The sequence below is a fragment of the Canis lupus genome, chromosome 7 (assembly GCF_048164855.1).
Source record: "Canis lupus baileyi chromosome 7, mCanLup2.hap1, whole genome shotgun sequence".
In the NCBI taxonomy this organism is placed as follows: Eukaryota; Metazoa; Chordata; class Mammalia; order Carnivora; family Canidae; genus Canis; species Canis lupus.
This window is the reverse complement of record NC_132844.1, coordinates 29,875,345-29,888,364: the sequence shown is the minus strand read 5'-3', so window position 1 is coordinate 29,888,364 and position 13,020 is coordinate 29,875,345. Positions and strand designations below refer to the sequence as shown.

At 35.5% G+C, this 13,020-nt stretch overlaps 1 protein-coding gene across 6 annotated transcripts in view; it reads right to left on the bottom strand.

Annotated features, from left to right (window-relative positions):
* Positions 1-13,020, bottom strand: part of IBTK (inhibitor of Bruton tyrosine kinase) — a 100,062-nt gene that overhangs the window by 22,878 nt on the left and 64,164 nt on the right. For 4 of the 6 annotated variants that reach the window (XM_072832246.1, XM_072832250.1, XM_072832247.1 and 1 more), the window contains 4 exons: positions 12,165-12,313; positions 10,419-10,582; positions 8,893-8,985; positions 8,306-8,449 (listed from right to left, as the gene is read on the bottom strand). In XM_072832246.1, coding sequence (XP_072688347.1) covers positions 8,306-8,449; positions 8,893-8,985; positions 10,419-10,582; positions 12,165-12,313 — 550 coding nt within the window. The remainder of the gene's footprint in view (positions 1-8,305; positions 8,450-8,892; positions 8,986-10,418; positions 10,583-12,164; positions 12,314-13,020) is intronic. The other 2 variants (XM_072832248.1, XM_072832249.1) reach the window with 1 other exon arrangement.

Genomic DNA, 13,020 nt, shown 5'->3' with positions numbered 1-13,020 from the left:
TCTGTTGGCTACCTGTATGTCTTCTTTGGAAAAATGTATATTCAGGCCCTCAGCCTGTTTTTGTTGTTTTGATACTGAGTTGTGTATAGTCTTTATATATAATGGATATTCAACCCTTATCAATCGTTATCATTTGCCAATATCATCTCCCAATTAGTAGGTTGCCTTTTTGTTTTGTTAGTTTTCTTCATTCTGCAAGGGCTTATTTAACATAGTTTCATTTGTTTATTTTTGCTTTTGATGCCCTTTGCCAGAGGAGACATATCAAAAAACCATGTTGCTCAGGGACGCCTGTGTGGTTCAGACAGTTGAGCGTCCAGCTTTTGGTATCAGCTCAGGTCATAATCTCAATCATGAAACTGAGCCCCATGTCAGCCTCTGTGCTCAGCACAGAGTCTGCTTTAGACTGTTTCCCTCTATCCCTCCCTGCCACTGACTTTTGCGCGCACTTTCTAAAATAAGTAAATCTTTTAAAAAATACGTTGCTCAGACCAATATCCAAAGCTTACCACTTATGTTTTCTTCCAGTAGTTTTATGGCTTCTGATCTTAAATTTAAATCTTTAACTCACCTTGAGGTTTCTTTTTGTATATGGTATAAGAAAATGACTGTTTTCCCAAAACCATTTATTGAAGAAACATGTTCTTTCCCCATTATATGCTCATGCCTCCTTTGTCAAAGATTAATTGACCAGAAGCATAGGTTTATTTATGAACTCTATTCTGTTGCACTGATCTATGTGTCTGTTTTTGTGCCAATACCATAGGGTCTTTATTATTATAGCTTTGTAATAGTTTGAAATCAGGGAGTATGATACCTCCAGCTTTGTTCTCTCTTAAGATTGCTTGGGCTCTTCGGGGTATTTTGTGGTTTCATACAAATTTTAGGATTATTTGTTCTAGTCCTGTGAAAAATGCCCTTGTTATTTTGATAGGGATAGCACTGAATCTGTAGATTGTTCTTGGTAATAAGGGCATTTTAAAAAATAAATTCTTCCAACACAGGAGAGCAGTGTACCTTTCTGTTTGTGTTATTTTTAATTTATTTCATCATTTAGTTTTTATAGTTCTTTCACCTACTTGGTTAAATTTATTTCTAGGTGTTTTATTCATTTCAATGAACTGTAAATAGTACTGTGGTCTTACATTTTCTGACAGCTCATTATTAGTATATAGATATGTGACAAATTTCTGTATATTAACTTTGAAACTTTTTTAAGATTTTTTTTTTCATGAGAGAGAGAGAGAGAGAGAGAAGAGAGGCAGAAACACAGGCAAAGGGAGAAGCAGGCTCATTGCAGGGAACCTGACATGGGACTTGACCCTGGGTTTCCAGGATTATGCCCTGGGCTGAAGGCAGGCACTAAACCGCTGATCCACCCAGGCTGCCCTGTATGAAACTTATTAGTTGTAATGATTTTTGGTGCATCTTTAGGGTTATATTAGTTGTAATGGTTTTTGGTGCATCTTTAGGGTTTTATATATATATATTCATTCATGTCTTCAAATAGTTAAGTTTTACTCCTTTTCCAATTTGGATGCCCTTTATTTCTTTTTCTTACCTGATTCTGATTGCTATAACTAGGACTTCCAGTACTATGTTGAATGAAAGTGTTGAGAATGGACACCCTTGTCTTATTCCTTATCTTAGAGGAAAAGCTCTCCACTTTTCACCATTGAGTATGATGTTAGCTGTGGGATTTTCATATATGGCCTTTATTATGTAGACATATGTTCCCTCTAAATCTACTTTATGGAGGGTTTTTATATTGATTGGAAACTATTTGTCAATTGTTTGTTCAGTTTATCTATTCAAAGGATCATATGGCTTTTATCCTTTCTCTTGTTGATGTGGATGTATCACATTGACTGATTTGTGAATAATGAACCACCCTTGCATCCCAGAAATAAATCCCACTTGATCTTGGTGAATGTTATTTTGATGTATTGTTGGATTCAGTTTGCCAATATTTTGTTGAGGATTTCTGAATCTATATTCATCAGAGATATATTGGCCTGAAATTTTTTTGGTTTGGGGTTTGTTTTTTTGAGGGGGGTGCTGCTGTCTTTATCTGATTTTGGTATCAAAGTAATGCTGGGCTTATAGAATGAATATGGAGTTTTCTTCCCCTTCTATTTTGGAAAAGTTTGAAAAGAATAGATATTAACTCTTCTTTAAATGTTTGCTAGAATTCACATGTGAAGTCATCAGGTCCTGGACTTTTATTTGCTGGGGGTTTTTGATTACTGATTCAATTTCATTGCTGGTAATCAATTGTTCATATTTTCTATTCCTGCTTCAGTTCTGGTAGGTTATATATCTCTAGGAATTTACCCACTTCTAGGTTGTCCAATTTGTTGGCATATAATATTCCATAATATCCTCTTACAATCCCTTGTATTTCTATGGTGTTAGTTGTTATTCCTCCTCTTTCATTTCTGATTTTGTTTATAGGAGTTCTCTCTTTTTGGGGGGTGGGGGAATCAGTCTGGCTACAAATTTGTCAGTTTTGTTGATCTTTACAAAGAACCAGCTCCTAGTTTCATTGATCGGTTCTACCGTTTTTTTAGTTTTTATATCATTTATTTCCACTCTAATCTTTATTATTTCTTTCCTCCTACAAGTTTGGAGTTTTGTTTGTTCTTCTCTTTTTCTAGCTCCTTTAGGTATAAGGTTAGGTTGTTTATTTGAGACGTTTCTTGCTTCATAATATAGGCCTGTATTGCTATAAACTTCTCTTAAAACTGCTTTTGCTGCACAGCCCAAAGATTTTGGACCTGTTTTCATTTTCATTTGTCTCCATGTATATTTTTTAATGCCTTCTTTGATTTTTTGGGTTGGCCCATTCATTGTTTAGTACCATGTTATTTAACCTCCATGTATTTGTCCTCTTTCCGGAATTTTTTTAAAGATTTGAGAGAGTGCATGCATGCAGCATAAGCAGTGCAGGAGAGGCAGTAGGAAAGGGAGGAGAGTCTTAAGTAGACTCTGTGCTCAGCAAGGCAGGGCTAAATCTCATGACCCCGAGATCACAACTTGAACCAAAACCAAGAGTCACTTATCTGACTATGCCACCCAAGTGCCCTCCTGAGTTTTTTATTGTGGTTGATTTCTAGTTTCATAGCATTGTGATTGGAAAATATGTGTAGTATGACTTCAGTCTTTTTTAATTTGTTGAGACTTGCTTTGTGGTCTAATATGTGATCTATTCTGGAGAATGTTTCATGTGCACATGGGCAAATAGAATGTGTATTCTATTTGAGGATGGAATGTTCTGAATATATGTATTAAATCCATTTGGTTCAAATATGTCATTCAAGGCCATTATTTCCTTGTTTTTGTTTAGATTATCCATCCATTGATGTAAGTGGGATGTTAAAGTCCCCTACAATTATGTATTATTACTTTTAGTTCCTTTATGGTTGTTATTAACTGCTTAATGTATTTCAGTGTCCGCATGCTGGGTGCATAGATATTCACAATTGTTCTATCTTCTTGTTGGATTATCCCCTTTAGGATTATAGAGCATCCTTCTTTGTTGCTACAGCCTTTGTTTAAAAGTCTACTTTGTCCAATATACGTATTACTATCCTGGCTTTCTTTTCACCACTAGTTGTATGATTTTTCTCCATCCCCTCACTTTCAGCCTGTGGGTATCTTTAGCTCTGAAATGGGTCTCTTATAGCCAGCATATAGATAGGTCTTGTTTTTTTTTTAACCCATTCTCTCACTGTGTCTTTTGATTGGGGCATTTAGTACATTTACATTCAAAGTGGTATTTGATAGGTATGTGTTTACTGCCATTCTGTTGCTTGTCTTGTGGTTGTTTTTGTGTTTTTTTGTTTCTTTCTTCTATTGCTCTCTTCCCTCACCATAAGTTAGCTTTCTTTAGTGATATACTTGGATTCTTTATTTTTTGCATATATATTACTGGTTTTTAATTTGTATTACCATTAGGTTTGCATACAACATCTTCTACATATATCAGTCTATGTAAACTTGATGGTCACTTAGGTTGAACCCATTTACTCCTCTCCCCACCACAATTTAGGTATAAGGTGTCATACTTTATATACTTTTCGTTTGTGAGTCCCTTCACTGGTTTCCACAGATACCTTCCTTTTTTTTTTTTTTTTTTTTTTTTTTTACTACTTTTGTGCTTCCTGCTTTTCTTGCTTATGGTCTTTCTATTCAGAGTCCCCTTTAACATTTCTTATAGGGCTGGTTTAGTGGTCATGAACTCTTCTAACTTTTGTTTGGGAAACTCTCTCCTAAACTGAACGATAGCCCTACTGGATACAGTATTCCTAGCTGCAGATATCTTTCCTGTCAGCACTTTGAATGTATCATGCCAATCCCTTCCGGCCTGCAAAGTTCTGCTGAAAAATCCACTGATAGCTTTATGGGGTTTCCCTTGTATGTAACTGTCTTCTTTTTTTCTTGCTACTTTTAAAGTTCTTTATCACTACTTTTTGCCATTTTAATTACTATGTGTCTTGGTATGGACCTCCCCGGGTTGATTTTGTTGGGGGGGTTCTCCGTACCTCCTGGATCTGAATTTGTTACCTTCCTCAGATTTAGGAAATTTTCAGCTGTTATTTCTTCAAATAAATGATCTGCCCTGTTTTCTCTCTATTTTCTTCTGGGATCCCTATAATGTGAATGTTACTACTCTTGATGGAGTCAGAGTTCCCTGAGTTTGTTCTCATTTTGCATAATTTTTTCTCTCTCACCTGCTCAGCTTGATTCTTTCCATAACTTTGTCCTCCAGGTCACTGATCTGTTGTTCCCTTTAGTCTGTTCTTTATTGCATCTTGTGTATTTTTAATTTCATCTATTGTGTTCTTCATCTCTGTTTCTTTCTTTAATCTTTTTGTTAAGGGTTTCAGTGACGTCCTCTACTCTTTCAAATACATGGATTATCTTTATGACCATTACTTTAGATTCTCTATCAGGCATAATATTACTTATCTATCTCCATTTTGCTTAGGTTTCTTGCTATGATTTTGTCTTGTTCTTTCATTAGGAACATACTCCTCTTTCTCTTCATTTTATCTAACTTTCTGTGTATGTTTCTATGCTTAAGAAAGTCAGCTACATTGCCTATTTTTTAAAGTAGTGGCCTTTTGATATCCCGTAGTGCCCCACAGTGCAGTATCACCTGTTTACCAGAATGTGGCACCAGGGGTGTCTCCTATGTGTGTTGCATGTACCCTGCTACTGTGGCCAAGCTGTTTTCCTTTGGTCCATTTGTCTGCAGTGGCTCTCTTAGCCTATTGTGGGCAGTTTTTGATTCCTGTGGACCAGTCTGGGCCACCTTGGGCTTGAGTTGAGGCAGACCAGGCTTTCTTCACCAGATGCAATAACAGCTAATTGCAGGGCACTTTCCCTGTGTTGTCCCCTGAAAAGCTTTTGGTGGTAGTGGGCAGGGCCTGCTACCAAACCAGCTATCTGCCCATAGCCCACTCCTGGGACTGTAATCTAATTAGTTTGTGTGGTTATGTTTTCCTCTCCCCAGATTACGAGTCACTTTGGAGTGGTGCTAGCCTCTGTCAGGGCTGCCTCAACACTGCCACACTTATGGCCCTGGTCTAAATGGGCTCTAGCCAACAATGTATTGGTGGGGATGGATCTATAATATGCTCAGGGGCAGAGCATGCAGTAGGTCCTCTGAGAGAAAGGATGAGGATCATGGCCATCTGGGCTTATCAGGAAAGCATGTGGGCTGGGTGCAGTTTTAACAAATGCATACCAGTCCTCTGCCAGTGGTAAAGGGCTGCGGCTGATTGCAAATTAGCCCTGGCCAACTCCAAAGTGTGAGTATACAGGGTACACAGTGCCTCCAAGTTTTGCATGCCACTTCTCTGCTGGGGGGGATGTGCCTCCGACACAAGGGAGGTCAGCTGGGCCTGTCTGCAAAGAAGGTAGGGGTGGCATGCACAGTTTTAACAAGGTTCTTGCTGGTCTTCTGATACCACAGGGACCAAAGACCTGTAAAGCACGCTGTCAGGAGATGTAGTATTGGCAAGGCTTGCATTGGTCTTCTGGGGGAGGAGACCTGTAGTGCTGGGACTAAGGCAGGCCTGGCTAGAGGGGGCAGATCCCTGAAGCAGGGAAAGGGGCTGGGGAAATGGCACCTGCCAGCTCCTCTGTTTCTGGAGGAGTCTCGCAGTGATGTCTGTCCCTCTGGAATATGCTCTGAGATTAGTAAATAATTCTCCCTCCCATATGTTCCAAGGGTTTTGAAACTGCTGCTTCTATGCTGTAGGTCAGTAGGCTGTCCCTTTAATTTCAGGGACTCATTTTCCTATAGTCCTCCAGGCTCTCCTAGAACTAAGCCTGCTGATTGTTTTAATCCCATGCTTTGGGGCACGTGGGTGGCTCAGTGGTTGAGCATCTGCCTTTGGTTCAGGTCGTGATCCCGGAGTCCTGGGATTGAGTCCCACCTCAGGCTCCCCAAAGGGAGACTGCTTCTCCCTCTGCCTATGTCTCTGCCTCTCTCTCTGTGTCTCTCATGAACAAATAAAAAGTCTTAAAAAAAAAATTTCATGCTTTAGGTCCTGCTGGTTTTAAGAACTCACAAAATTCTATGCCTCTGATTTTCAAAGCCAAATGTTATGGGGATTTGTTTTCCCCATTCAGGTTCCCTGGTATGACAGTCTGTTTGTCTCCCCTCTCTCCACCCTCAAGTCCCTCTCTCAAGAGAAGTCCCTTTAGCTCCCCACTATCTCTGCCCTTCTTACACTCTTTGATGTGGCCTCTTCTCTAAATTTAGTTGTAGAGTTTGTTCTGCCAGTCTTTGGATCATTTTCTGGGTTATTTACAATTAGGTTTGTGTATCTATTGCATCATGGGATACAGTGAGCTTAAGGTCCCCCTAATCTACCATCTTTCCAGGAAGCCTCCTCTACTTTTTGTTTTTAAATAATGAAACTGATTAATGGCATGGCTATATTACTAAGCCCAAAGCTTCTTCATATGCTTAGTTAATTCTCTCAAATTGCAGTATTATTTAGTATCTTGGGAGTTGATCCAAGAACTTTTGTGTCTCTTCCATACTTTTCTTAGGGAAAACACAACTCAATGTTATAACAGCTATCTTACAAACCCTACAAAGGCAGTGAACAAATCAGTCTACCACATATAGAAGGTATGCAACAAATACTAATGAATTAAAACATTCTACTAAACTCATTTTCTCAAATTTTACTCTTTTCTTTTTTGAGTTTTCCCACCTCTTTCTATACTTTCTTTCCTGTGATCATGCTTTAGATCTACAAATAGTCCTAACATTGATTTAGTCCCCTTGGTAGCACCTAAAATGAGTTGCCACTCTTTTCAAAATAATTTACTTTTTTAATTGGGAAAACTATTCTCTTACAAGTAGGAAAATGAGGCATTAGAAGCAATGAAAGGGGGGCACCTGAGTGGTTCAGTTGGTTAAGCGTCCAAATCTTGATTTCAGCTCAGGTAATGATCTCAGAGTTGTGAGACTAAGCCCCGTGACTGGTTCCGCTTTGGGCCTGAAGCTTAAGATTCTCTTTCTCCTTCTCTCCCTGCCTCTCCCTCTGCCCCTACCCCCCACTCTTTCTCTCTAAACTAAATAAATAAAAAGAAGCAATGAAAAGATTCCCTCCAAAAAGGGTAGCTTCCAAGACCCTCTTCAGTCCTTATGAGAAAAACGGGAGTTCAGTGAATCTCTTCCTTGCCCTTTACTCTATCCCTATGCTTTTCCTCTGAAATTGCTTTTTAATTAAAGGGAAACAGGAAGTACAACCTATTTTATACACCTCAAAATTGCTAGTTGACCTCTTTGGAGATTTTTCCTATTAATGTTGCTATTATAGGGGAATTCTAATGGAGAAAACTTGCAGCAATTAGATACCCCTGCTTAAGAGTGACAATGAAACCCATGATTATAACAATGTAAAGAGATTCCCAATGTATCCAGAAGGACAAAGAAATTAAGGTGGTTAAAAAAAAAATGTGTTTATCCAATTTTTCTATGATATATATTGTTTCTTATAACAAATGAAAAAAATAGACTACTTTCTTAAATTACTTTAGCAATACACACTAATTAAAATACCAAGAAGAAATTATATCTATGTACAAAAAAAATTTGGAAACCATGATGTAAATGTCAAAACAAAACAAAAAAAATTACTTCACAAGGTCTAATTTTTAACTTTTTAAAGAGAGGAATGAAATATTTGAAAAGATGGGAAGGGGACCCAGAAGCCAAGAGCAACCTTAAACTCTAATGCACAGATCTCTGCTTGTTTTAATAAAAATTAAAGCATACCATGCGTTTGCTGGTTTTGGAGTTTTTGAAGGAGCAGTTAAAGCTGTTTCCATGCTATTCGTTCCTGAATTGTTTTCTTTGGTAGTCATTGCAATCATTTTCCGTTGCTTCTGAGAAAGTTTAACTCCATGAGAAATCATCTTGCTAGGAATTAAATGAATTGGCATTAATTTCTACTTAATGAAGACTACAGGTAATTATATTGCTTTTTACTTGATGTGATTTTACTATTACTGGATCAAAATGGCAACATGATTCAACAGTGACAGTATCAATTTACACTATCAATGATCAAATAATAGATACAAATGAGCCTTCATACTAATATTACATCACAGTTGCATCAAATATAGTCCACAATGATCATTTTAGGGGTCAATTTCTAACCATCAGAGCTAGACTACCAACCCAACTCAGTCTTTAGCATATATTTGAGAAATGTCAGGAAGGCTAGAGTATCTAGGAAAGAGCTTAAAATTTAACATCAAATATAGAAAAACAAAAAAAGTCCAGTAGGTCTTTCCAATTCTTTAGGGCAGAACTATAAAACAACACAGTCTTTGCTTTCTTATGATTTTTTAACGAACCCCAAATTTGTCTTTGGTGTAGCTCCACATTTTTGTCTACTTTCTTCAATTTGCATGATGGTTCTGAGATCCATAACAGGAGGGCTGACAGGACTAAAACACATATAAAGGTTATTTTACAACAGTTATTGGAAAAAAAAAAAAAAAGAAAAAGGAAAAAAAAAAAGAAAAAGGAAAAAAGAAACTTTATTGATCCATAAAGTACAAACCTCCAAATGTCACTGAAATTGTAAATTATACGTAAGATTGATAATGAGAGGATACTTTAGGTCTGTCAACTACGGCCAAATTAAAAAAGGATACTTTGAATGAAGGCTACTTTTATATATACATAACTAAAATGCATCCAAAGTCATAATATATAGCTGAAACATTAAAAAAAAAAAAAAAAAAAAAAACAAGAAAAAAAACAAGCAATAGAATGATTATTTAACTCAGACAGAAGTAATCAAAGTTCTGTTTAAATTCTTATTCTTTAAGATGAATAGAACATGCAAATTATATTCTATTTTTAACAAAATTCTTACTACTAAATGTTAACAACAAAAATTTAACAGTGAAGTTTGAGGGTGCTCTATAATATTAGAAACCACCTGATGGAGTTAAATTATGAGAAAAAAAAATTTACAATCTTTAGAAATAGCCAATCTATTTTGCTGACTTTATACCAAGTGAATTATTCTTAAAACACATTTAATAAAATAGTCTAGTGTTTAGAAGATGCTTCTCAGTGTTCCCACAAACAAGTTTACTTAAAAAGACAACAAATTTGAGACTGATAAAGCAACATAAACTAGCACAGCATAATCTGGTCTTCCAACTTCATAAAATACAGCACATTTCAAAATAATTACATTAATATAATAATTGATAAGTCAATTATCAGGTTTAGTTTATTATAAACCATAGTAGGTATATAAAGATGAAGCACAAGCTCAATTAGCACTTTGAAAGAATACTGTACTATATCTACTTCAACCTAAAAACTTGACTTTTTTAAACAAAAGAAAAATATGGATATAGTACATGTAAGTTTAAAGCATAGTGTAACATAAATGAAATGTCCTCTGACAAATAACTGAATAACAATACATTTTGTGAGATCTTAAATACCCTTTAATGTGCTAAAAAAAAAAAAAAAAAAAAAAAAAAAAAAAAAAAAAAAAAGATAAAGTAAACCCAAAAATGACAAATGGTCTTCCTGAAAGGGAGTTTTAAGTAATATATACCATAAAAAAAAAACCATATATTAAGTCACTATATATCTAGATACAGATATTTATGTGTTATATAGTATTTACTAGTATTCACAAATGACACTACAAAGGGAACTAAAGGAACTAAATCCTGTCTAGGGGGAAAAGTGCCTATTTTAGCTGGCTACTAGTTTGTATGCATTCAGATAATTTTCTGTGTATTAGAAACTTACATTAATACTTTTTAAATGTGCTTCATTAAAAATTTCCATTGTACTAAAAATGAGTAATATTTTTCTAAAAGAATATAAAACAAAATGAAAATCCTACCTGAAAGAGCCAGCAACCCAACTAGAAGAGTTTGTAGTATCAATTCTGTTACTAGGAATGGTCTGTGGAGCAGATATGTTAAGTATTGGTGATTTTTCCCATGGTTTTAAATCTTCCCTAGAATATGCAGGAGGTGTACCATTAACATATGGTTTAATTTTCACCTGTAGGTTAAAAAAAAAAAAAAAAAAGTACATTAGCAGGCACCTGGCATAATAGCTGGTACTAATAGTTAGTTGGTACTTAATATTGGTTAAATTAAAGTATAAAATCTTGTAACAATAATCATCTAGCATTCCTCTAGTTTAGTGCCTTAACCAATTCTCAAACCTTATCAGTGACTAAACCCAATTATAGTGAACTTTGAGAATAATTTTTAGGAGAATCAGTTTACACATTAAATCCCTATTAAATATTTTAAAATATTAAATTGAGTATAAAACAAAAATGTTAATAAAAGTTCTTCAAATAAGGTATGAAGCAGCAACTTTAAAATTAATGTCTGTGACTTTTATATCAAGCTTTCATTTTCTTTCGTATTAACATCATATAATTCACTCTGAATAAAATTAAAGTTAAATAATACTGACAGCTCAAAAGGAACCCTAAAAGGACTGCCATTACAGTAAGTCAGAAAAGTTATTAAAATAGCTATTTCCATTGCCAAGATAGATGCTTATTGCCAGACATTCACAGCATGTCTTTAATCTTCCTTTTAAGCCTTAATTGTCTTCTACACCCACCTTGACATTAATAAGAAATGTCCCCAAACTTCTATCCTACATAAAGAAAAATAAAAATAAAATTTAAAATCCACATTAAGGGGCATGTAGGTGCTCAGTCATTAAGTGTCTATGTTCAGCTCAGATCATGATCCCAGGGTTCTGGGACTGAGCCTTGAGTCGGGCTCCCTGCTCAGCAGGGAGTTTGCTTCTCCCTCTTCCTGCCCTCCACTCAAGCTCTCTCTTGCTATCTCTCCCTCTCGAATAAATAAAGAAGATCTCTAAAAAAAAATAATTTAAAAACCACATTAAAAAAAAAAGCAATCCTGAGGCTTAGAACACTAAGAAGAATGGGTAAATTTTCCATTGTTTCATGAACTTCTCAAAGTTGTAATAGTTCTGTGAAGACTAGGGGTTAGAGAAAAATGACTCGATATCTAATAAGTTAGACACTATCTTTTCCTATAGATTAACAATTATGGAATAAAATGTTAAGCTATGTCTAAAAATGGCCTCCCCAGAGTTTAACCAGACTAGAAATTCTGCAGCTTAATGTCAATTGTACCACAGTAGGAAGACTCCATTCCAGATTGTATTGCTCCTAATAACATGACAGAGGAAAGAGACTACGCAGAATTTGAAGTTAGGCTTACTTTCAAAATAATTTTGTTTTGACAGTTTTCAGCTGGTGGTAACTGACATTTCACAATATAAATTTCAAGTAATTTAGCTATAAATCTATTTTTCCATATGTCTATACAGTGCTGCTGTATTTTACAACAATGTTTTAACTGCAGAAAGAGTATTAGAAATATAATGTCATAAAAGGTTCAAACTGCCATTAAAATCTTTAAAACTAGAAATAAAATGCAAATTTGAGAAAACTAATACTACATATGTTCTATTTTTTTGTAAACCAGCCAGGAGAATATTTTAAAGTTAGCCAAAAATAATAATAATAAAAAAGTATAGATTGTCTATAGATCTAAAATTTGAAGAAAACAGTGCATTAATTAAAACAAACCTCAATTTTATCTGACTGAAATCCTGCTGTGAAATCAGGGGACTGTAAATCTCTAGGACTACCCACTCCTGCATAGCTTCCTTCAGAGTCTGATGTCAACAGTTCTGGAAGAGATTCCACAGAATTGTTCTTACCAGACTTTAATAATCCTGAAAGGTAAAATTTTTAAAAATATTTAAACACATATACATTCGATGCACTAAACAGAGCTAAAAACTTCCATTTATCCAGAAATTTAATAACATTTATATTATATTCACTGTATCCAATCTTGGCAATTCAAGGTAACTGATGAAAAAATTAAAAAAACTAAAATGAAGGATTCTTTAACACAACAGTTTTATCCATTTCAATAACACAACAATTATGCCACAAACCTAAGGAAGACACTTTTTTGGGATCTGCTTTAAGAAGTGATTCAGCACTGGATGTTATGCTGTATGTTGGCAAATTGAATTTAAATTAAAAAAAAATATTTTAAAGTGTTTCAGAACTTCTTTTTCGCCATAAAAAAGGAAAATAAACTTCAGACCCCCCCCCTCCCTCTCATCTCTCTTTACCAAGTTCTCTGCACCCATGCAGAAGGGGACTGGCCCCATTCTGTGTGGGAGGAACACTATAACTTTTCTACCTCTCATCTAGTCAACAGACTGGCCCAGTAGCAGAGGCTATGCTGATGCCAACTGTAGCCTGTTTGAGGGTTTTTACTTCTGCAAAAAAAAGAAAAAAAAAATCTGTAGCTTGAGAGCTACTTTAATTTTTAATTAGCTTATCACCTAAAACAAAAGGTTATGAAATGTACATGCCATTTTCTTTTCTAGGCAACCTAAATACCTATCTCCCTGCCATACTTGGT